The following is a 25,685-nucleotide window of genomic DNA, read 5'->3' on the forward strand; positions in this document are numbered from 1 at the left end:
GAGAACTTTTTGTACATGCAAATCTTTACATTTTCATTGCTTTGTTTTTAGCTCACCTGAGCTGAAAGCTCAAGTGAGCTTTTCTGATCACCCGTATTCCGGCGTCCGTCCGTCTGTAAACTTTTCACATTTTCAACTTCTTCTCAACAACCACTGGGCCAATTTCAACCAAAGTTGGCACAAAACATCCTTCGGTAAAGGGAATTCTAAATTGTTAAAATAAAGGGCCTGGCCACCTTCCAAGGGGAGATAATCAAGAAAAGGTAAAAATAGGGTAGGGTCATTAAAAAATCTTCTCAAGAACCACTGGGCCAGAAAAGATGAAATTTATATGAAAGCTTCCTTATATAATGCAGATTCTAAATTGTTAAAATCATGGCCCCCGGGGGTCAGATGGGGCCACAATAGGGGATCAAAGTTTTACATACAAATATATAGGAAAAATCTTCTTCTCAAGAACTACTGAGCCAGAAAAGCTGAAATTTATATAAAAGCTTCCTTATATAATGCAGATTATAAATTGTTAAAATCTCGGCCCCCGGGGGTCGGATGGGGCCACAATAGGGGATCAAAGTTTTGCATACAAATATATAGGGAAAATCTTTAAAAATCTTCTTCTCAAGAACCACTGAGCCAGAAAAGTTGAGATTTATATGAAAGCTTCCTGATATAGTACAGATTCTAAATTGTTAAAATCCTGGCCCCCGGGGGTCGGATGGGGCCACAATAGGGGATCAAAGTTTTACATACAAATATGTAGGGAAAATCTTTAAAAATCTTCTTTTCAAGAACCACTGAGCCAGAAAAGCTGAGATTTATATGAAAGCTTCCTGATATAGTACAGATTCTAAATTGTTAAAATCATGGCCCCCGGGGGTCGGATGGGGCCACAATAGGGGGTCAAAGTTTTACATACAAATATACATGTATAGGGAAAATCTTTAAAAATCTTCTTCCCAAGAACCACTGAGCCAGAAAAGCTGAGGTTTATATGAAAGCTTCCTGATATAGTACAGATTCTAAATTGTTAAAATCCTGGCCCCCGGGGGTCGGATGGGGCCACAATAGGGGATCAAAGTTTTACATTCAAATATATAGGAAAAATCTTTTCCCCAAGAACCACTGAGCCAGAAAAGCTGAGATTTATATGAAAGCTTCCTGATATAGTACAGATTCTAAATTGTTAAAATCATGGCCCCCGGGGATCGGATGGGGCCACAATAGGGGGTCAAAGTTTTACATACAAATATATAGGAAAAATCTTGAAAAATCTTCTTCCCAGAACCACTAAGCCAGAAAAGCTGAGATTTATATGAAAGCGTTCTGATATAGTGCAGATTCAGGTTTGTTAAAATCATGCCCCCCTGGGGTAGGATGGGTCCACAATAGGAAAATCTTTAAAAATCTTCTTCTCAAGAACCATTGGGCCAAAGAAGTTCACATTTACATGAAAGCTTTCTGACATAGTGTAGATTCAAGTTTGCAAAAACCATGGCCTCCAGGGGAAGGTTTGGGGCCGTAATAGGGACTATGGTTTTACATGCAAATAGATATGGAAAATCTTCTGATATGGACCAAGGTGACTCAGGTGAGCGATGTGGCCCATGGGCCTCTTGTTATGAAAATTGAGCCAATCTGAGGATTTCCTCTGACAAAAGGATAAATCACATCCCTGATAAGAGAAAAGAATCAGTGAATGTGAATATCAAAGTTTGATAATATTTTACATGAGTTTCCTATATCTAACTGCAAAGTGAATTTGATAGCTCAAGATCATGATTATGTGCAATAAAATGAAAATTTTGAAGGCAATCCTAGCAAAAGCAATGAGAAAAAGCTGAAAGGAAGTAATTTTATTAATACATTGTATAACAAACTGGTTCTGGAAAATGAACATATAAAATTTACAAATTCTAACTTAGCCATTGATTGCATCTCGCATGAAGAATTCCTTTAATAAAGGCATGGTTGACATTGCACAGGAAAATCACAGTCTATCAATGCATATATAAAAAAAAAAGTAAAGTATTTTCTTGGGTACATGTAAATAACTAGAGTTTATATCACAGATGAAAGGCATATTTTACTTGCTTGAAGTGATTGATACACATATTGTAAATGTACTTTCATTGGCTTGATAAGGCAGTTGTAAGTTAAACACAGATGCTTATGATAAAAAAAATATTCCAAATGTACAGTAAAATGCAGTACTCTACCAATAACAGAGAAACAGTAACAAATTCAATACTTTTTGTTCCAATTTGGGAACATGCACAGAGTAAATAAATATTACAATGGCATTATACATGTATAAGTCAATCTGCCTCTATATTGATGTTGTTTCAATGCATTTACTCTTCTTCCACCAACTGAATCAAAACAGAAGTGAAGTCTATGATGTCATTCTGAGAAATTCGTGTGATCCTACCCAGTTCTTCAATCATCTGTAATTTGAACAAATTCAAAGATTATTTCAGATAAAACATAGAGTTTTTACAGCAAATGGTTCAAATAAAAGAATCATCAAAGAAATGGGTATTAAAGATATTGCTTCATTATAGAGTTTGATGAAATGATTATACCTCGTCAGCTTTGTCTTGTTGGACCATGAAGACAGAGCCACCTATAATCGCAGCCGCTAGCAGAAGTTGGTCAGCCTTAACTTTCTTGAATTTCCTCCTTAATTAACAAATATAATAATCTCTTCTATTACATCTTATCACATTCTAATGTTACATGTATAAATTTTTTTTATTGGTATTACAATGTACACTATTATACATGTATGTGAATATATGATGACAAAACATGGGTATGAAAGGTGAAGATAACGAACAGTGATCAATCTCATAACTCCTATATTAAGCAATACAAAGTAGATAGTTGGGTAAACACGGACCCCTGGTAAGCATCCCCTGTATATATTATGATGACAAACAAAACTAAGAGGTCTGTTCAATATGTAATGTGTATTGTACGATATCTCAAAAGCATTCGACTCAAATAGTGAAATGAATATTACATCCCTTCAAAGTATTCTGTCGTTTGAAATACATAATTTCAATCTCTGAAAAGTGTCATATGGTACGCTGATTTAGGTAGACCTCTGAGTCACTGACTGATGGCTGACCCAAGGACTTGTAACGACAACCAGAAAAGGAAAAAGTTGGATGGGGCTTAGATCTGGAGAATATGGTGGGTGTGGCAAGATGGTAATTACCTTCTCCGACTTCAAAAATTGCTTCACAAGCTCAGATGTATGTGATGGAGCATTATCATGAAGTAGATGAACATGCCTAAATCCTAACACAGGGCGTCATTTATGATATTTCTCAAGCTTTTTTTTAGTATAACATCTCGGTAATACCAACCTGTAACACTTTTGCTCTTTGCCACCGGAATTTGTACAGCGATACCATCACATGAGAAGAATATGCAATAAAGAACCTTCTTTGTGCTTATGGTTCTTTTGGCAACTACAGGCCTCCTACCGTGTTTAGTTAGCCATATTTTGTTTCCAATTTCTCTTACTGGTTCGAAATAGTGAACCCATGTTTCGTCACCAGCAACAATGTTTGCAAATTGTCTTTGATTGAATTTGGGAAACATTTTGATCAATTGCTTAGTGGTTTGTACTCGTACCCATGTTTGGTCATCTGTCAATATATGTGATATCCATCTGGCAGAAATCTTTTGTACTTCAAAATACGTTTCAAAATGAAATGCACCCGCGATAGCAATATGCCAACAGCTTTGGCAATATCACGAGTTGTGTGTCTGCCATCACTTTTAATTATTTCCCTGACTTTTGAGACATTTACCTTGCCTGTTACAGTCACAGGTCGGCCAGATTTTGCTGCATCCTTGACGGACTCTGTGCCAGTCAGAAACTTCTTTCTCCACCTACAAACTGTCTCATAAGATACCTTATCAGACCCTTAAACTTCCCCCAATTCAGTAAAAATCTGCATTACAGAATGACCAAGTTTTGTGCAAACTTTTATTTAAGCTCTAATTTCTTCAATATTCACAACCCGTTTCCCATCCATTTTTACAACAGTGGTCAACGACTGGCTCTATTGAAATGACTATAATTTTAAACTATGTGGAGCTGAAGGCTTGTGTTTATACCATTAGAAAGGTAATGAATAGAGCTATTCAAGAGTATCATCATCCATGAAATCGTGCAAAGCTTTATTGCGCTGTGGTACAATACACATTACATATCGAACAGCCCTCGTATATGGCAACCATCTAGATAATTGGTGTCATATCTAATATCACATAAACATGTATAAATATGATAGTCATCATAAAAAATTAAAAGTGAAAAGGATTACCAATGTTTGTTATTTCTCTTCATTATACAAATCTAATTTTAAAACTGTATTTTCAGAAAAATGTTTTAAAGGGGTACAACTCTTCATCCACATGGACGATGTTACAAGTACAAATGCATTTGTTTAAAAATAAATTAATCAGCTTCATACATTAACAATGCAGTGCTATTACTTTTGTTCCAAAGATTGTATCTTCGATGAACTGGTAACTTCAAATATGATCTTGTAAAAGGTGTGATACTTCAAATACAACAAATCCAGAAGTTTTACTGCAACATAGTAGTATGTTTTCACTTCTACTTTGGTATTATTGCAACCTAGAATTCAAAATAAAAGAATCAGGCAATAATAGTGGGTACATACATAGAGAAAGAAAAAATGTTTTGATGAAAAATATAACAATTTCAATCAGCAAATATTTTACATCAATAAAAGTTTTGAATTGCTGTATTGATTGAAGGATAAAAACAAAAGATATATATAGATATGAGCCTCAAACAACACAATTTAGGAACAATCATGTGCTGCCATTACAGTGCACATTAATCTAAATTTTAAGGAAAATACAATTTAAACAGCATGTAATATCTTCAGTCCTCAACCTTTATTTTATCCTTAATATGGATATAAACTGTTTTCTTTGTGGTGGTGGTGGTGGTGATGGGGGGTGTAAGGTATTACCTAAGATTTCAAGTAAAGTTTCTATATACACAATAGGTGATGGTTCTGTCACTTGAAATTTCAGAGTCTTTAGTACTCTCAGTTCTGACTGCAGCAAACTCTCTGAAGCATAGCGATAACCACATTCACAAAGAAACCTCTTAGCTCTGTTGATGGAAACAACCTGAAACAAGAATGCCTGACAGGCAATGTTGTCAGTAAGAAGTTTTATATATGTGCAAAATTTACATATTAGAATACCATATTTTGATCACTTTCAAAATCAAGCAAATATTGAGTGCAATTTGGTTTGAACATTACACTCAAAGTAATAATCAATGAGAAATCTTCATGGTCATCATGAGTTATAATCAGAACAAAACAACTGATCAATGCTTGATTAGAATTAATTATTTCACCTCTATTTGAGTTTGTCAATGGTTAATGTTTGCTTAAATTGTAAACAAGTCCCTGCTATCTATTTGAGTTGTAAGGAACAAAGACCTCTGAAAGATAAATTTCATGTAAATATTGAATATTTTTTCACTTTCAATTACTCTTCAATGATCCAAGATATCACCTGTTGAACTTTTTTTATGTACTGGGTATACATGTATTGAATGATGTATTTCTTGATAAAAATTGATTTTAAATATTTGTAAAGGATGATCAAAATTGGAAGCTCAACCAATAGATTTTCACTTATAACCAATTGTTTCATCATTATCTTCCTTTAGTTTCAACATGCAAGTCTTCATAGAGCAAACTTAGTCATACAATCTCACATATAAAGTGGAACACCAGATATCCCTACACTTCAGCTTTCGGATGGTAATTTTGGGGAACAGAATTTTAAAATGCTATTTAAGAATTCTGTGTTCTGGATCCAGATGGTCTTTTGACTTGACAAAATTAACCCTGATGTACCTTGTAATGAGATGTTAGTTTGCTGGCTATCTGACAACATGACACAATGCGAAGCAGTACTTGGTTTGACACGCCCTCCTGAAGACCAACCCATTCTTTTAGTTGTCTTTTCCTTGGCAACTTCAGAACATGATCCCGCAGATCTTGAAGGTGATGGTATAGAAATCTATTTAAGGGGAAAATGGATTGACATTAGAATTGCAAGCAGCAATTTTTCCTCTCTTACCAGTATCAGTGTTGTAAAACATGCAATGCAAAGAAAAATAAATTCATAGTACAATTTCAAATTCATTTTAAGATACAAATGTAAGAGGAATACTTAAAGATCTATTGATAACACAAAAATTATGTAAATGCTGGGTTAAGAAACAAAGTATCACAACCATTAATGATATTTGCAGTCATTTTAGGTTTAAGGTCACCTAAGCTCAATATTCAGTGGTGTACCCCCTCCCCCCTCCCTGAGCACCAATGGCTGCCTGACAACACCTTCCCATGGATGCAAATGAGTCTCTAAAAACTGCCCAGAGATGTTGTTCCACTCTAACTGCAGAGATTGGGCCAGTTGTTGCAGAGTCTGAGGTTGTCGTTGGCAGATGTACGTGTCTACCCAGTTCGTCCCATGCATGTTTGATTGATTTCAAAACGGGTAATTTGGATGGCCAAGGAAGAACATGGGCATTGTGTCTTTACAGAACATTATGTGTTAGACAAGCAGAGTGTGGAATACTGCTTCAGGATTCTGCATTATTTGAACCATGTGTGTCTGTATGACTTCATCAACACACCATTCAGCTGTCACAGTACCCTGTATGTGAACCAATGCTGTCCTGCCTGTATAGGATATTGCTGCCCACATCATAACACTACCCCTTTCAAACCGATGAGCCTTCTGGATGCAATTTTGCAAAAAATGTTCATTTTGAAGCCGATAAACTCTGAGTCTTCCATCATGTCTTTGCAGTAAAAATCGACAATCTTTGCTGAACCAAACCGTCCTCCAGCATTGCCCCAGCCATACTCTATGAACCTGAGACTATTGAAGTAGGTTTTGGAAATGTTGCACAGTCTCAAACAATGCCACAAATGGGTCTGGATTCTCTAATCCCAGCATCCCATAGTCAAGTCAGTCGACTGCGAAAGTCTGATATTCTGCAAATCTCAGGAATGGCAGATGCTGTAGATGACGCTGTTGTGAACCGTTTTTGAAGATGATGCAATCGGATGAAGCGATCCTGTGCTGCTGATGTCACATGTGGTCTACCTAGGCCTGCTCTATGATCATTTGTTGAACCAAATTGATGATATCTACTCCAAACACGAAATATGTTGCTTTGTGCAACATTGAAATCTCTTGCAACTGCAAATTGTGACACACCTGTTTCCAGTGTTGTCCAATTGTGTTGTTGTGTCGAGAATCATTCAAATGCAGCATTTCTCAAAAAGCGATTACATTTAAAAACAAGAGGCCCATGGGCCATATTGCTCACCTGGGCTCATATTTAAAGATTTTTTCCTATATATTCGCATGTAAGACTTTGATCCCTATTGTGGCCCCAAACTACTCCCAGGGGCCATGATTTTTCAAAATTGGAGTGTGGACTATGTCAGGAATCTTTCATGTGAATTTAAACTTTTCTGGCCCAGTGATTTTTCAAGAAGATTTTTAATGATTTTCCCTATATATTTCTATGTAAAACTTTGATTCCCTATTGTGGCCCCATCCTATCCTCGGGGGCCATAATTTGAACAAACTTCAATTTGCACTATGTTAGGAAGCTTTCATGTAAATTTCCACTTTCTTGGCCCAGTAGTTTTTGAGAAGATGATTTTTAAAGATTTTCCCTATATATTTGTATGCAAAACTTTGATCCCCCCCTTGTGGCCCCATCCTATCCCCGGCGGCCATGATTTTAACAAACTTAAATCTGTATTATGTCAGGAAGGTTTTAAGTAAATATCAGCTTTTCTAGCTCAGTGGTTCTTCAGAAGATTTTTAAAGATTTTCCCTATATATTTGTATGCAAAACTTTGATCCCCTATTGTGGCCCCATCCTACTCCCCCCCCCCCCCCCCCCTCCCCTCCGGCGGCCATGATTTTAACAAACTTAAATCTGCATTATGTCAGGAAGCTTTCATGTAAATTTCAACTTTTCTGGCTCAGTGGTTCTTCAGAGGAAGATTTTTCCTATATATTTGTATGTAAAACTTTGATTCCCCCTTGTGGCCCCATCCAACCTCCAGGGACCATGATTTTAATAAACTTGAATATGCACTATGTCAGGAAGCTTTCATGTAAATTTGAGCTTTTCTGGCCCAGTGGTTCATGAGATGAAGATTTTTAAATGACCCCACCCTATTTTTGCATTTTTGTGATTATCTCCCCTTTGAAAGGGACATAGTCCTTTATTTGAACAAACTTGAAATCCCTTCACCGAAGGATGCTTTTGGCCAAGTTTGGTTTAAATTGGCCCAGTGGTTCTGGAGAAGAAGAAGTCGAAAATGTAAAAACTTTACAGACAGACGGACAGATGATGGACAACAGGCGATCAGAAAAGCTCACTTGAGCTTTCAGCTCAGGTGAGCTAACAATGCAATCATATATTCAGAGAACCCATGCACTGGTACCTGAATTACGTGCATTAGGAACTTACCACAATCTTGAGTGCAGACACTGATTTTTAGGATTTTATAGAAATATGTTTTATTGTCCTAAAATTCTATAGAATATCTATCCAGTAAACGAGAGCATTAGACATAACAATTAGTTATCAGGAAATTCATTCTAGACCCCCCCCCTCCCAAATTGTATAAATAACTTCTTTGAAAAGATTCATTAAAAGATTACTAGTATGTGTTTCTTTCTTTTTTTTAAATCAGTATATTATCAAAACAATTGCATCCAGAAGGAATGTCAAAGTGAATAAATGCTAACAATTTAAAATGTTTGCAAACACATCAGCCAGTGTAATAACCATCCATCCCCTCCCCTCTTCAGGATGTATTCAAGTATCAAAATTATGTATGATGAAAGCATTTTCAATAAGAAACTGCATTGTTCATTTCTAAACTCAACTGAGTAAATCATTAATTTGTTTGTTCCGGTAGCAAACAATAGTGTAATGAATATATTATTACAACTTACACGTATACAAGGGGTAACCTTACCTGTCAAATAACTCAATAGCAAGATATTTTGCTTCATGAGCTATTTTCAGTTTTTCAGCTGCATACATGATGGTTTCCACAGCATTCACTTGCTTAAATATCCCCTAAAAGTCAACAATTAGATGAATGTCTGAGAATTTATATTTAAAGTATTCATATTTTGATGCAGTCTCTTAGGTGCCCTAATATAAAACAATTAACTGCCAATATATAAATCTGGAAGGATATACTACATGAATATAGAGACACTCAGATACATTTATTAAAAATTGTGTGAACCTTATTAATGATTGTGTGGACCAATGTTTTTGATAGAGAAATATGCTAACTTTTGAATATACTAATAAAAGTATACACAGCATGAGCAAAATTTAAGTCTCACAAATATCAAATTAATACTATTTGAGAGTTACTGTAAATTTGAAAATCTACATGTCACAGTGGTGATAAATTACACTATATATTTGCAAGAAAGTGTGTAAATAATTCCTCCACACACTTTTAGTGATAAAATACATTGGACATTACAGATATGTTTGCTTATATGTATTAGATATATCATTATATCTTAACAATTTGCACAATTAAATATCACACTGTTGTTCACTTTTACAGTACAAAACTCTACATAGTAAAAATGATAAATCTCATCAGAAGAACCAAATTATTTAGAGCATATGATCAATAATTTTCAATAGTCAGATATGGTAATACCTGTTTTGAATGTGCTTGGTCTATGTGTTTGGCATTCTTTTCTGCTAGATTTATCAACCAATCTTGCAGAATTTCTGTCTCTAAGGCATGTTCATGATTAAACAGGGGCTCTACAGGGGAGGCAAATATTCCTCTCTCCATATCTGCCAAATATGAATTTTTTTTTATAAATGAGATATTGTCATTATCAGCTGAGTGAATAAACTATGTTTTTTGAATTTGTCATTGTGAGTGTTTAGATTAACTACTCTAAATCAAACTTCTTTATTATGTAAAGCAAGATTACATCCACATGAAAACCAGGTTTACATGAATCATTTGTGTATATATATATGCGTTCATATACAGAGCTCCAGATAATTTTTTACCACAAAGAGTATTTACCCCCTGATTTTCAAATCAATGGGTATTTTGCTTTTCAGAAAAAGTCAAAAGAGTATTTTGTTAATTTACTGATTATCTGATGTTTGCCACTAATACAGAATTTGATCACTTAGTCTAAATATAACCAGATATCATATGACTGAGTGTCTGGCATATCAAAATTTAATACCTTAACAATTTTCAAAATCCCAATGACAATGAAGACTTTATAATAAAAAGAACTACAAAGAATTTTCACCCGTAAACATACAATCCTTTATTGTACCACAGGGTCTTATCCATTTTGTTCTCAATCTATATATAATTAATAAATTTATATATAACATATAAATTTGAGAACAAAATGGATAAGAATCCCCTGTGATTGTACGGTATTGAAAAAAATTCATAAACACCAAACAAACAACAAAACTATTTGTCATATTGTAAATTAAACTGTTATAATGTAAAACTTATACAGTACCAATTTTGATGCACCAGATGCGCATTTCGACAAATCATGTCTCTTCAGTGATGCTCAACCAAAATGTTTGAAATCCGAAATAACAATGAAGTTTTAGAGCTATTATAGGCAAAAACCGAGAAACTAAAATCATTTTAAACCAAATATCAGTTACAAAGTCTTAAGTTTTTGTGACTTTCTATAGCATTTTTTAGAATTTAGACGAACCTAATACTGCCCACATATATATATATATATATATATATATATATACACATACACATACAGTGGAGCCTCGGTAATCCGGATGCTTCACCTTCCGGACGATTTTTCTAGGGAACGAAATTTTCATACATTATTTTGCATCATTAATCCGGAAATTCGCGTTCCGGATCCGGACGGTCACTTTTTACTACAAAACGTTATAATGCTTTGAAAATTGTACCGTTAATCCGGATGGTAATTTTGTTTAGGGAAGGTCTGTGTCGGACACTTCTAGCAAGGCGTAAATTATAAAGAAAACAAGCCAAACTGTCTAATTGAAGCGATTACCTGTACCCTGTCAACACCTCCCTCCAATTAGGTGGTGTGTGCTTATAAGTCCGTTAGATAGCACGTGCCGATCGAGACATGGTATTGCCAATTTTCGCACATAAGATTTTTATTGCGTGTAGTGTTGAATTTTGTAAATAAATCTGTAGCATATTATTTTTATAATCTTGATCAATACCCTAATAGTAGTACTAAATTAAACATCATGCCGTAATGATAATTTTTTTAATTGCTACACATATCAGTTGTACTGATTCGTAAATTGATATCGGCTTATTCAAATCTAAAGAGTGTAGATTCTTGATTTTATACTGTTGATTGGCGTGAAATATACATGAATGTTCATGCACATGTATATGTAGTATACGTTTTTAACGTTTAGAATGTCACGCATGTAGAATGTACCTGTGTACGATTGATTCTAGTTACGATGTTGTAGAGCTTTATTGCTTTCGAATTTTTAAACTCTGGGTAGAAGTGAGAAAATTACCATTTTAAGGAAAATGACAATTAAATTCTGTATGTAACTGTAATGTTAGTTTCACCCGAGTTTTGTTCCGTTATTATCGCATCATGAAAATAATAGGTGCGAGTGTCTAGGTCAAAGCAGTAGTAGGTCTTGATATTACGAGCTTAAATGATTTTGTTCTCCCGATATTGTCTTGGATAATTATAGAATAAGAAATATGAACTCTGGCAGATTGAATTTTGGTTAAAGAATGTTGTCAACTGACATGATAATCACGAAATTCTTATATCAACTTTGGACGGTGAAGATTGTTTTAACAGACCGCCGAACCCGTGAATCGTGACAGATGAAAATTACCGGCCTCTTTAAGAAGTAAATTTGTAATAAAATGTTTGAAGTGTAAATGATTATGTTAGTTACTAATGATTTATTTACCTATAGTTACATAAAGTGCTTCATTATTTGTTTTAGTGCATACGGTTCAGTTTTGTATATTTATATGTAGGGGTCATATGTATGTACAATGTAAACACAGACAAATACACTGAACACGTACATTAAATTTTAGTGCTTTGAAATACATGTAAATGTTAACATTATCATAATTTATTTACTAATGCAAATGGTTAAATCCAATGATATAATGTGTTTAATTCACTATGCATCAATAAAGTAGGCACGTATTGGTTACTTATGCAAAGGTAGAAAATATGCGATTCAATTATCCGGACGCTTCATTTATCCGGATGATTTTGCTGGGAACCAAAGTGTCCGGATTAACAAGGCTCCACTGTATATCTTTGCACTTTGTTTTCACTGCAAATTACTGTTGGATTCCCCTCACCTTGTACCGTTAAGCAAGAATTGGTTTTATTCCATCTGTGTAAAACGAATACATGTGTGACGGAAGTCGGTAAATAAATGCGTGACTCCCATTCTTGCAAATATTTTCAAATAGTTAGCGAGACAATGCTGCAGGAGCAACATTTCAATAAAAACTTAGTAAGTTTAACAGAAGAAATGTAAATCGTTTGTCCAGTACCATTTTCTGTTTTTGTGTGCTTTCGATCGCACCCTACCTGTTTATTTAAGAAAGAAGTATAACAATTAGGCTTATACAGTTGTGTATTGAGTTACCTCTACGCATTACTTGAGGAGTATAAAGCGTATTTACATTAGCGAATGCGTAATCGTATGCCTGATTTTAAACTTTAATGCGTATTTGGTAAAATTTAATGAGTATTTATGCCGATACGCACCTTATCTGGAGCTCTGCATATATTATACATGTAGTAATGAACAAATACAATATTCTTGAAAATTATGACGATATAAAGTCACACAAAATATACATGATACACAGTACCAATAACTTTGGTTCTTTATTTGATATTACAAGTTTATCAAACTCATAAATATTGTAATATGGAGGTTTTAATGAATAGAAGCCAACCTGGAGTAATGTGGCTCTATCTTGCCAAGACTCCCCAGTTGACTGGTCAGTAATGTGGCTCTATGTCAGAGGTACCTTGCCAGGACTCCCCAGTTGACTGGTCAGTAATGTGACTCAATCTATATCAGAGGTACCTTGCCATGACTCCCCAGTTGACTGGAGTAATGTGGCTCTATGTCAGAGATACCTTGCTGTGGTGGTCAGACAGGTTTAATTACCAGTGGCCAGGTAGCTCAGCTAGTAGAGCACCTGACAAGAAATTCAGAGAGCCCAAGTTTGAATTCTGATCTGGTAAGTGTATACAAGGCTTGTTACAAATTTTGTTTACTGAGCACAAAACTTTATATTGTGTCCTTGTGCTTTTGTTGAATGATATTAAAACTAAGATTTCAATAGTGTATCTAGTTTATTTCTCAAGAAAAACTATACAGCTATACTTATCACCATGATAACTATAGTGTTGTGCCTGCATGGCGGCATAATATGCAACATCAAAATTTTCCAGCTGTCGATTCCTCTCAAAAGTCCAAACACTTTAGTTGAATAAAATCCTTATTATTACTTTTGGTTCAAATGCAGTTTGGTACTATCATTTAATAAATTTACAGACATAGGCATTAGGCATTTGAATTATAATTTGGGAGAATAAAACAGGAAGGGAGAACATGCAATGGACCAGACTGGGATTCGAAACTGGGCCCTAGCTCTGAATCTCTAGTCAGGTGCTTTATCAATTAAGCTATCTGGCCACCATGATCGAACCCATCTGACCGTTATACATGCAGGTGGTCTCCTCCTTAAATGTCTTCACACCTTGACATCAAAACAGGACCTTTATCCCATAGCAGGCATTTTCACCTGTCAGTTCCAGGGGCTGATGTAACAGGGAGGAAGAAAATGCAACAGACCAGTATTTGAACCCAGGCCCCCAGCCCAGTGGATCTCTAGTCAGGTTAATCTCTACTAATTCAGGCGATTGAGCTATCAGTATCTCACTACCAGAAATCGAACCCATCTGACTGCTACAAAAGTTTACAGGTTAGAAAAGATTGGGGGTGGAATAGGGGTTTGGGTTATCTCAGTGAGATTCATCAAGATTTGATAATGGACTGACGCCTCTCCAAAAGAGGCATCAGTCCAAATATCCAGCCAAACAATACATGCATGCATCAGTATATAATGCTAAATTGTAGTAAAAGATCAATCTATTAAAAGTTTCCTCCTTTATGCACATACTATAGGCAAACGATGTGTGAAAAACAATTAACTTATTGCATTTGTGTACCTTAAAGTCATATTTAAGTAGAATGGATGTATTGAGTTCTTTGTTGTACACAGTAACGGCCTATAACTTTCAATTTCAATTTATTTATTGACATCACCATGTTGGCATACAGTCAAAATAACAAAACAAATGACAGATAACAAAAAGAAAAGAAGAGAAAAAAATTATGACACAATGACTATAGCATATAAGACATATTCTGTTCATACGGTTCTTTAGATAAAAAAGTTCTATAAATTCAGCTAGCTGGTATTTTTCTTCTTTTGTAACTTTAAAAAATCAGTAGGGACCTAAATATAAAAGTCTTGGTCCATCTTTATAATTGAGTCTTCTAGTAAGCCCAGCCTACTACCAAAGTAGTTGAGGAATCCCTGGCCTGGCCTGGCCCTCCTAGTTCTGAACATAAGTCAATGAGTTGTGCCTATTACTATTAGAGTAATATACGGTGTTTCCATTCAATGTGCATGTCCTACTTCCAGATCATATAACTTCTCACTTACCTCGATATATCTAAAACTTCAACTTCTGTATCAAATTATAATAGAGGCCTAAATATCGTCTGCAACATCGTTTGTTTATATGCATTCTGTTCGGATTGCCTTTCTTTTTTACTTTTGAACATTCATTTCCGGTTTGATCTCTTATTGCTTATTCTTCTCATGATTCTGGTTCTCGACAGTTTATATAACGATGATTCATACAAAAGATTTTGCAGAGGTAATGTAAAAATATACCATTGTAGGTAATGGAAACTTAACAAGGTCCAGGCATCGCAATTTTTTTAATCACTCTTTTGTTGTTTATCAAGGGATGCCAAACTACAACACAGTCAATGAAGTTCAGTGTACAATGTGGTGCTCTTAAAATTAAACTGACTGCACTCCCTATAATTTTTATCTCCATAGAACAATGTAAAGCGGTGTGAAGTAAATATTTAGATAATTTTTTTTTTTTTTTTTTTTACAGCAGTTGCAGATTTTATAAGTTTCAGCAATGTGACAGGCTAGGTTGGTTATAAAACCTACTCCTTCCCACTATCTATGGATCCACGGATTACCTCGGGTGTATTTCAAAGTTAACATAGAATCCATGTGATGAAAGAGTTGCTAAGTGCTGTTCAAAACTTGTGCCAAAAGTGGAAAAGCATAAGCCTGAGGGAACAGATGAAAACCAAAAATTTCTATATTATGATAGCCTTCTTGGCAGCAACGTCCATGTCACTGTGGTTGCTCAGTAATCCAACACCAAATTTCAACACGATAGTTGCCCAAACTCATAAACAAATCAACAATTTCAAAAACATTCCCAGCAACATTCGCAGTTCAAGTCAAGAGGATTTTCATGTGGACCAGAAGTTGTTGAAGAAACTTGGATTTGATGTGGATCCAAATGACCCAGAAGATGTACTGAAGTTCAGTATAGAAGAAGTTAAAAAGATCAATGCTACAATCAACAAACCTATAATAGCTGTGGCCACTCTTCCAAAATCCTTTGATAAAACAATGGCACTTATAAAATCAGCCAGTCAATTTCTACCCGAAGTTCCTATTTATATATATGACCTTGGTTTAAGCTACCATAAACATTTACAGGTATGAGTGATATATGTTTTACTTTGGTATATTTTATCTTTTCTTATTTTCTCATAAGAATGGTTTATTTATAGCTGTTTGTTGTACTTGTATGTTTTAAGACAACATTATCTGTGTCAGTGAAACTTGTTACATATTGTAAATGACAACTAATTGTATTTTAATGATGTGATGTTAGAATGTACCTTTTACTTCAAAGGGTTCAATTTCACTTTATTATTATCACAACTTCACACTGCCCAAACTATAGTTATTTAACAGAATGGAATGATGATTGAATGCCAAAAGCTTCAAATATTGCAATAATTGTGTGTACAGGCCAATTTTAACTGTACCTTACATAATTTGTACTTCCACACTGTTACAGTTGACTGTTCATTGCAACAAGACCTCGTCATGCTCTGTAAGGATGTTTGAATTTGATGACTATCCATCCCACCTGAGAGATATCTCTGTACCCAGCTACAGGCCAGTTCTCATACAGGTAACATCTGTTCCTCACTACAGGTAGTGTGTGTATATAACACTAAAAATGACCAACGACATGAACAATATTGACTTGTCAAATTGTCAAAATATATTGTTGGTCATTTTTAGTGCTTTTTATATCCTTTTTTATTTGACCTAGTTAAGGTCTTCCGTCTCCTGCGGAAGACCTTACTATTATTGTTCGCGTTCTTCTTCTTCATTATTATTATTATTATTTTCCTTGGTAGTACACGCGTTTTTCTCAGCCATTTCTCGATCGATTTTCACGAAATTTTCAGGAAAGATGTCTTTTGGTGACGAGACTTTGCTTGCAAAATTTCGTGCTTGACGTCACTTCCGGTCAGGAGTTATCTCTCTTTTAGTGACTTTTTGAAGGGCCTTGTTGTCCACACATCTCCTCCGTTAGTTTTGAAGCTAGAGTCTTGAAATTTCTACACAAGATAGAGTAAACATTTTAGAAGATTTGTGGGGGATTCGATTTTACCGGAGGCGATTTGCCTAAACGCTCGCCTGGACCTGAAAAAATGGATGCCAAAATTGTTCGCCGATTTCGGCGATTTTTGACCTTTGATCTCCAATATCTTTTTTCTTGCAAATATTTTGTTAAGACATGTAGAACAAAAGTTGTGCACATTTACGAGATCTTTTCGAAAATATCAAGATTTAGGGGCTAGCCCCTTAAATTAGGGATCTAGAAGGGCTCAAAGTCTAGATCAAATATCTCAAAAATCGTTAATATTTTGGTATACGTCAAAGAACAAAAAATGTTCATCTCAACAATCCAAATGTATTCATATAAAAATTTAGGTCATATGTTACGTAATAAGGGATTTTAAGGGCCAAAACCATAAATTTTTTACCCCTTGTATCTCGAAAACGACAAATATTTTGAAAAGCAATAAAGAACAAAAGTTGTTCAGAATGATGATCTGAACAATATGCATATTTCGTTTTTACCCTATGTGGCCCCGTTAGGGAGCTACAGTTTGGCCCCTAAAAATTACTTCTAGAAATAACTCGAGAACGGTAAAGAATTTCTAAATACTTGTTGAACAAAAAATGTTTGAAATGTCATGACCTTTCTTACGATATCAAGCAAAAGGGGCTGACCCTTTAAATTAGGGGCCCAGAAGGGTCCAAAGGTTAATGAGAATATCTCAGAAACTATTAATATTTTGTAATAAGTCATTGAAGCGGAAATGTTCATCTAAACGAGCTTGTTCTTATCAAATCAAAAAGTAGGTCACATGTTATGTAATAAGGGATTTTAAGGGCCAAAATCATAAATAATTGACGCCTCATATCTTGAAAACGACAAATATTTTGAAAAGCATTATTGAACAAAAGTTGTTCAGAATGATAATCTAAACAATATGTACATTTCGTTTTTTCCCTATGTGGCCCCGTTAGGGAGCTACAGTTTGGCCCCTAAATATTTCTTGTAGAGATAACTCGAGAACGGTAAAGAATTTCTAAATACTTGTTGAGCAAAAACTGTTTAAAATGACAAGGCCTTTCTTACGATATCAAGCAAAACGGGCTGGCCCTTTAAATTAGGGGTTCAGAAGGGTCCAAATGTTTTTGAGAATATCTCAGAAACTATTAATATTTTATAATAAGTTGTAGAAGCGGAAATGTTCATCTCAACGAGCTTGATCTTATCAAATCAAAAAGTAGGTCATATGTTACGTAATTAGAGATTTTAAGGGCCAAAATCGTAAATATTTGACGCCTCATATCTTGAAAACGACATATTTTTTGAAAAGCATTATTGAACAAAAGTTGTTCAATGTGTCATAACCTATCGATCAATATCAAAAAATGGGTCTGTGGGCCTCATGGCTCGCCTGTAGAGTCGATTTTTGTCGATATCAGTCGATTTCAAAAACTTGTAACTGGTAAATATTTTGTAAGGACATATTGAACAAAAGTTGTTCAGTTTATCGAGATCTATCGATTGATATCAAGAAATAGGCCTATGGTCCTAATGACTCGCCTGTAGAGTCGATTTTTTGTCCATATCGGTCGATCTCAATAACTTTTTACAGGTAAATATTTTGTAAAGACATATAGAACTAAAGTTGTTGAGTCTATAGAGGGCTAACAAATGACATCAAGAAATAGGCCTGCGGGCCTTATGGCTCGCCTGGAGAGTAGAATTTCAAACGAATTTCACCGCAACTTTGCTTCAGAAGCTTATGATATGAAAAATTGATTATAGCTAAAGTGTCTTAAAGTCGGAAACTAAATTGGGACTCATTTGTCTTTTTTTTTTTTTTTTTTTAACTCCGAGTGCATCAACAAATCGGACGGAAGACCTACTCGTTGCTCGCAACGAGATCGTGTCTAGTTGTATTTACTATTAGATCCCGATGTTTTATATTAGTTTTGATTGTAGCAGATAAAGTAATTATATTCAGAATGGCAATATAGCTAAAATTATAAAAAATTGTCATTATTACTGTAGATCACTATCATTTCTAATTATGTGTAGGTAATATTTCTAATTTATTTCTAATTATGTGTAGATAATGTTTCTAATTTATTTCTAATTACATGTAAGTGATGTTTCTAATTTATTTCTAATTACGTGTAAGTATTGTTTGTAATTTATTGCTAATTACGTGTAAATAATGTTTCTAATTAATTGCGTGTAGATAATGTTTCCAATTTATTTCTAATTACGTGTACAGTAGATAATGTTTGTAATTTATTTCTAATTACATGTAGATGAAATGTGATGTACAGTACTGACATGTATTTAAATAACGGGGTTTTTCCACGGGTCTAAAATTTGGTGATTTGCTGGCTTGAAGGTATGCTAATAATTTTGGTGGAATAAATTTTGGCGGACTAGGAACAATTATCTCTCTTGCAAATACTGAAGTTGCAATTGGGTGCATATTTGGCGAGTGAAATTTTGGCGGAAAGCTATCTAACCACTAAAATAAGCGAAATTTATCACCCCACGGAAAAAAAACCCGCTATACGATATATTGCTGTCATTGAATTTCATCATATCGTTAAATTTCATGCAGTCATTATCACGTCATCATTACAAATCACTTTTTATTGTGAGAGCTTTAATTTTGCCTACTGTATCTTTACAAGGTAGCCTTTATTTAAAAAGGCAAACACAAAGCTCTTATGAATAATTTTGTGTACATAAAGTGATGAACAAATCAAATATTTGCAAACATTTTGTCCCTTTAATAATATACCAAATCAAGATTGCAAGAAGTTTTAGGAAATGCTTGTGATATGCAGTAATTTTGTAGTTTTCATTAAAATTTCTTGAGGTGAATAACCCCTAATTTTTGCATGTATGATGGGGCAGATCAATCTGAAATCCCTCCTGTAATTAATTGTGTAACATACATGTCATTTTGTTTTTGTTTAGAAACTTTTAAATGATAATGGAACTGTGATATGGGTCGAGCCGTCAGAAGACAGTTTTATATCGGGTGACATAAAGCCGTTACTGAAGAGAGCTCAAAGCGAAGGGATCGTTGCATGGACGAGTAAATACCCTGTTTCAACTATCACTTATGACAAAATGTATAAATACTTCAAAGCTTCAGCTGATCAGTATTACTTCCTGGAAACAGCTCAAGCTAATCACCTGATTCTCCACAACACAGAGGAACTACACAGCCAAGTGATGCTTCCCTGGGTGAAGTGTGCTTTGTCTAGTGACTGCATTAATCCTGTGGGGGCCTCGGACACGGGGTGCACAGACAGGAAGCCCTTGTATCTCTACAGGGGTTGCCATAAGTATGATGTGGCAGCTCTTAATATCATTTTAGGACAAGTATTTCATTATGATGAAAGTCATTATAAGACTAAGGAAAAATTATTTGGAGTGCCAGAGGAGAAGCATTCGACTTTATCAGGTAATTTGTCTAGTTCTGACATTAGTCCACTTTCTTTGGTAGATTCATCATCCAAGGCCAGTGCACTTGAATTGTCAAAGTACTTGGTTTTCTGTTATATAAGTATTGTGTATAACAATTTAAATTCTGAATTTCTACTGTAAAGGAAATTATTTGAGGTTAAGTGTTTTATGTGTATTTAGATATTGATAGTTTGGGAATTTTAAGAATGACATACTTGATAAATGTGGGGTTCCCCCCTGCTACATACAAAGCTATAAAGGTTTTTTGTTTTTTACTCCATGTAAACTTTAAAAAAGTAAAGTTAGCACATGGTATCTGGATATAGACCACTCTTTTTATTTGTATCAAATCTGTAATTTCACTTCTAAAATTGTACTCAGATTATTTTATATTCCAATTATTACATTACAATTCTTTTTATCTTTATCTCGGTGTGAATTTTTTTTTTACTTGATTTTTCACTATAATTGCAAAGAATGGTAGTCCAGTTTTGACCTTTCATACTCTTTTGTAGAGAAGTCTTTTCCCTTTAATTTGTAGACAGATTTCTGATACTCATACATGTGGATATACATTTACACTGTATTTCTCTCAACCTGCATGCTTGCATGTATTCTTGGTGCTTAATTTTCCCCATTTTTTTTATTTTCAGGGATCCCAATGCATGCCTGACTTTGGATAAGTACATCCATGCATTTTTGAAAAAATGTGATACTGTATTATGCATGTTTAGTAAGTGATGTGAAATATTCATCACATTAATTAAGTAAAGGTGCAATAGTGTTGTATGAATGGTAAATGTCTGAGTGTGAAATTAAAGAATCTGTGAAGTTAAAGAATCTGTACAGTATAGCAAATCTTTAGTAAAGTAACAGTCATGTTTATTTTTCTTGATATTTGTGATAGTAAAACTAATTTAAAAGTGCAAATATTTTCATACCCCTGTCTCTTTCATATAAATGTACAAAATGTTGTTCTTTAAGTGTATTATTTTTTTATTGGGAAAGTAAATAAAAATTGCAGCAGTCATTTTGATTCAGGCATATATAGTTTCAAACAGAATTAACTTGCCTATATATTCATGTGTTTGTATTTGCACACTTGTGTGTTTTAGCCTTATATGTATGCGGTTTAAGCCTCACATCTTATTAAGTTTTCTCTAACTTGCTGGAATGACACTTTACATAAAAAGATATGTTCCTATGGTTTTTTAAAGATTAAACTTGAAAGGTCAAGCATTGGCAGGGGAATTCTGGAATTCCTTATGTACAAAATTTAAGTTTCATCATTTTCTTTTTTGATTTTAAACAAACTTTCAGGTATGATCAATACACGTTGCAAAAGATAGCGTACCTGAGCTATACTCAAGTGAGCTTTCCTGATCACCTGTTGTTTGTAGTCCACCTGTCCATCTGTAAACTATACACCTTTTCCACTTCTTCTCTAGAACCACAGAGTCATTTTCAACCTAACTTGGTACAAAGTATCCTTGGGTAAAGGGATTTCAAAATTGATCAAATAAAGGTCATGCCTTTTCCAAGAGGATAGGGTCAATTAAAAACCTGGATTCAAGTTTGGCTAGGTCATGATCCTGTGGGGCTAATATTGGGTTGTAATATGAAGTCAAAATTCTTTGTGGGAATAAATTGGGTAAAAAATCTTATAATTTTTCTTCTGAAGAAGAACAGCAGGACTAAGGTTACTTGGGTGAGCATTGTGGCCTCTTGTTCTTCTCAGGTTTTTAAGTCGGTGTAGGTCAAAGTAACTGGAGGGGCAATTTCATTTTATATTTAGGGTTGATACATTACCTTGCAGGATGATATATTTTTTCAAGGTCATTGTAAAGGTTAAGGTCACTGAATAGAAATTCTATGTGTACAAGATTTAAACTGCATTGCATATCTGATTTTTATCAAACTTTCAAGAATCACCATGTAATGAGATCTGTGTACCTGTTGGATTTTTGTGTTATATTATGTTCACTTGTAAGAGGAACTAGAAGAGTTATACTAGTTTTCATCTGGTCATAAACTTTCATGAAATGGTACATGTACACAATTTGGATAAAAATTTGGACTCAGATTGGTTTTTAAGGTCAAATGTGAAAGGTCAAGGTTACTAGAGTGGAGATTCCAAAAGTTCCTGTATGCAGGATTTGTGTATTTTGTACACTTTTGACTCAGTTTTCATCAAACTTTCAGAGATCTGAATTCCTATTGATTTTGAAGGTCAGATTGGTCCATGTATGGGACCCCCCCCCCCCCCAACCCCCAATTTGAGGATATTCATGTGAGAATATAAAAGGTGGAGGTCACTGGATGGGGAATTCCAGTTTTCCTTTTATGCAAGGCTTTTTATTTGTATATAATGCCTATTTATGCTTCGGGGATATTGTTATGCATAGAGATCTGGGTTTTATGTGGTTTTGAAAATCAACAGGGAAAAGTCAACAGGGAAAAGTCAACTAGGGAAAATCAACAGGGGGGGGGGGGGGGGGGGTCAACAGGGGAAAATCAACAGGGGGGAAGTCAACAGGGGATAGTTATCAGGGGAAAATCAGGGAGAACAAAGGGATGCTCCACTGTGTAGTTCTTGTTAGTATATGGAATTTGAACAATTGCTTGAAACCCAATTACAATTCATTCTTTGAATTGTAAATATTCATATTATAGTGTGTTATAGTGTAGATAAACTATATATTATCAAATGAAAGAACACATTCCACGAAATTATATATAATGTATGGTGACTACTTGAATTAACTTATTTTGGAGTCATTTTAGGTTAAGTATTTTTACTGGTAAAACTGCATTTGAAACAGGACTGTGGGGTTGTTTTTGGTTTAATGTGAAACTTGGATTTTCCAGTAGTAGTAGGTTTACATTACAGATATTAATTCTAATAATTCAACAAAGAAAGTACTCACACTTGAAGTGTCAACTACTTGGTGATTTAACATGGGAATAATTTGTGATTTAGATTATATAAGTGTGACACTTCTGAAAGGCATTCACTGTTTAAATGTACATTGTATATCAATCATTATACGGTGTTGATTTTGTAAATGTATAGTTTTTGTGTTTGAATTAGATCAAAACCATCACAATGATATGTGACTATTATACAGATTTCATTAACTTATGTATCAATGTATAAAATACAATGAATGACTTTAGCATTTGAGGGTTGAATTGAAAGTTATTTAAATAGTGACTATGTATTTATTTTCTTTGTAAAAATTACATGTATACATACTTTGTATATATTCAAATGTTTCAATTTAGAATAGTTTATATGGTTGTTGGAGAATCCAGTTTTTAAAATATGCTAACATGTTAAATGTTAATCTTGAGATTGTCGTAGACATAACTGGTTTGTGTTTCAAAATAGTAAATCTCACAGTAGCTTCAGAAATTAGAGATGGAGTAAATTCATGGTGTTAGAAAAACATGCAAGGACCAATTTACAGGCATTGCCTGCTGTCTAACTTTCATTCATTTTTGATATATAAATATTGTTAAAATTATTTACACTTGTATAGAGAAACCTCTGCAATGTTAAATCACAAATTGTTGATTTTAACTTTAAAATTTGGTTTTACTGTAAATTTGTAATGTACAAGTGTAATTGATGACCAAACTAAACTTTTGTGTTTTGGTTTTATTGAACCAAATCATTAAAGTTTTGTGTGTTTAAAGATTAGTAATGTTGTTTTGTATAAACTAGTCAGTTCTGCATGGATTTTGTTTTCTATGGGTATGGAAAAAAATTATGGACGAAGAAATTTTTTTTTGCACATTTCATTATATTAATCTTCAAATATAGGTAGAGAAATACCACAGATAAAGAAATAACATGACACATCTATTACCATGGAAATTACATTTATTAGTTGCCTATTTAGTTGTACATTGTGTAAATCTATTTGTTGTTTGATGTAATGAGTTGTTATGTGTTACCAATAAAATGGTTACAATCTCTGAGATTAGCAATCTGTGTCATCATACATTTTTCTGTAATTATGTCACACGTGTGATTACTCTTGGTACAAGTAGTCAAACAGGAAGATGTCATATCTCCCTCAACCAAAAGTATAAACTTTTAACCAGTTGTGGTAGCTCAGTGGTAGAGCTTCGGTTCGTAACTGGGAGATCAGGAGTTCGAGCCCCGCTTGTACCATGGCTACATCAAACATAAGACATTAACGTAGGAAGTGATTGCTCCTTCACCAAATGCTCAGCATAGAAGTGAGAATCACGGGTCTTTCAGATATGACCTTTAAAACGGAGGTCCCGTGTTGCGGCAAGCATTGGCATGTTAAAGAATTCTCACTGCTATGACCCCGAGTGCTAAGCTTGGGACTAAATTGGGATACTTCACCTACAGCTGCTGACGTCTCAATATGAGTGAAAAATTCTTGAGGGAATGTAAAACAAAACAATCCGATTTCCATTTTATTGACAGAATGGTTATTCACAGTTACCACTTAAACTTTTGATCCTCTCGCACATCATTTCAAAATCAATCAAGAATGACATTAAAGAACTCTCACTGCTATGGCCCTGAGTGCTAAGCATGAAACTAAATTTGTGGTACTTCATCTACAGCAGCACACAAATATACCCCCCCCCCCCCCAAAAAAAAAGCAACATTAGATGATTTAAATACAAGCTTGATAGCTGCAGCTGTTGCTGTACCGCTAATGTAATTACATGTATATATCATTGAGATCTAGAGTGCGACAGAAAGTGAGAAAATGGAACAGGCCAGATTGAGTCTTAGTCAGGTGCTCTACATTGAGCTGAGAGTCACAAGCAGCTTAAATCTAGGTTGTGTAGGGATGGGTATCTTAAATTAACAATACCACCCATATGATTTCTGTAGAATGTTCATGAATTAGTCACTCCTGTGTAAAACTTTAAGTCTGTATGCATAGATCTGATAAATTGTAGATACATTCTTGAGAAAATATATTTCATTCAAGCGAACCTGAACTTGCACTATATATGTGGATCTGTAAACTGTATCGTTATTCTTCTCTTTGTATCTCAATGTAAAACTTTGGACCATCATAGCAGCCCCAGGAGCTGTCATCTTTTACTTGGATGAAAAAGATGCTAGAGTTCGTTATTGACAATATCTATGTGGTCTTTGGTGATCAAGTCTTTCGACAGTATGTCTGTTGGTATATACATGGGCATGAATTGTGTTCCTTTATTAGCCTACATGTTTTTATATACTTCTAATGCAGCATTTATCCAAAAGCTACTTCAGAAGAAAAAAAATCTCTTGCTGTGGCCTAGCTTCTACTCGA

The 25,685-nt window shown here is 34.5% G+C and overlaps 2 protein-coding genes across 6 annotated transcripts; one reads left to right on the top strand and one right to left on the bottom strand.

Annotated features, from left to right (window-relative positions):
* Nucleotides 1-1,838: 1,838 nt before the first annotated feature.
* LOC125683388 (cyclin N-terminal domain-containing protein 1-like) lies at nt 1,839-14,984 on the bottom strand. 2 transcript variants are annotated; one of them, XM_048924537.2, is made up of 8 exons: nt 14,895-14,984; nt 9,810-9,952; nt 9,096-9,199; nt 5,928-6,093; nt 5,022-5,184; nt 4,513-4,657; nt 2,583-2,679; nt 1,839-2,444 (listed from the first exon to the last, which is right to left on the bottom strand). In XM_048924537.2, the coding sequence occupies exons 2-8, from the start codon at nt 9,948-9,950 to the stop codon at nt 2,352-2,354; spliced, it is 909 nt and encodes a 302-aa protein (XP_048780494.1). In that variant the 5' UTR covers nt 9,951-9,952; nt 14,895-14,984; the 3' UTR covers nt 1,839-2,351. The 2 variants fall into 2 exon arrangements, with proteins under 2 accessions (XP_048780494.1, XP_048780493.1); XM_048924536.2 differs by having other exon boundaries at nt 5,022-5,199.
* Nucleotides 14,985-14,994: 10 nt separating this feature from the next.
* Nucleotides 14,995-24,354, top strand: LOC125683376 (uncharacterized). Of its 4 annotated transcripts, XM_048924527.2 has the most exons (5): nt 14,996-15,111; nt 15,361-15,986; nt 16,354-16,470; nt 19,876-20,368; nt 21,024-24,354. In XM_048924527.2, the coding sequence occupies exons 2-5, from the start codon at nt 15,489-15,491 to the stop codon at nt 21,041-21,043; spliced, it is 1,128 nt and encodes a 375-aa protein (XP_048780484.1). In that variant the 5' UTR covers nt 14,996-15,111; nt 15,361-15,488; the 3' UTR covers nt 21,044-24,354. The 4 variants fall into 4 exon arrangements, with proteins under 4 accessions (XP_048780470.2, XP_048780484.1, XP_048780475.2 ...); XM_048924513.2 differs by having other exon boundaries at nt 14,995-15,111; nt 19,876-24,354; XM_048924518.2 differs by having other exon boundaries at nt 15,034-15,111; nt 15,364-15,986; nt 19,876-24,354.
* The last annotated feature ends 1,331 nt before the right edge of the window (nt 24,355-25,685 follow it).

The sequence above is a fragment of the Ostrea edulis genome, chromosome 1 (assembly GCF_947568905.1).
Source record: "Ostrea edulis chromosome 1, xbOstEdul1.1, whole genome shotgun sequence".
NCBI classification, from domain to species: domain Eukaryota; kingdom Metazoa; phylum Mollusca; class Bivalvia; order Ostreida; family Ostreidae; genus Ostrea; species Ostrea edulis.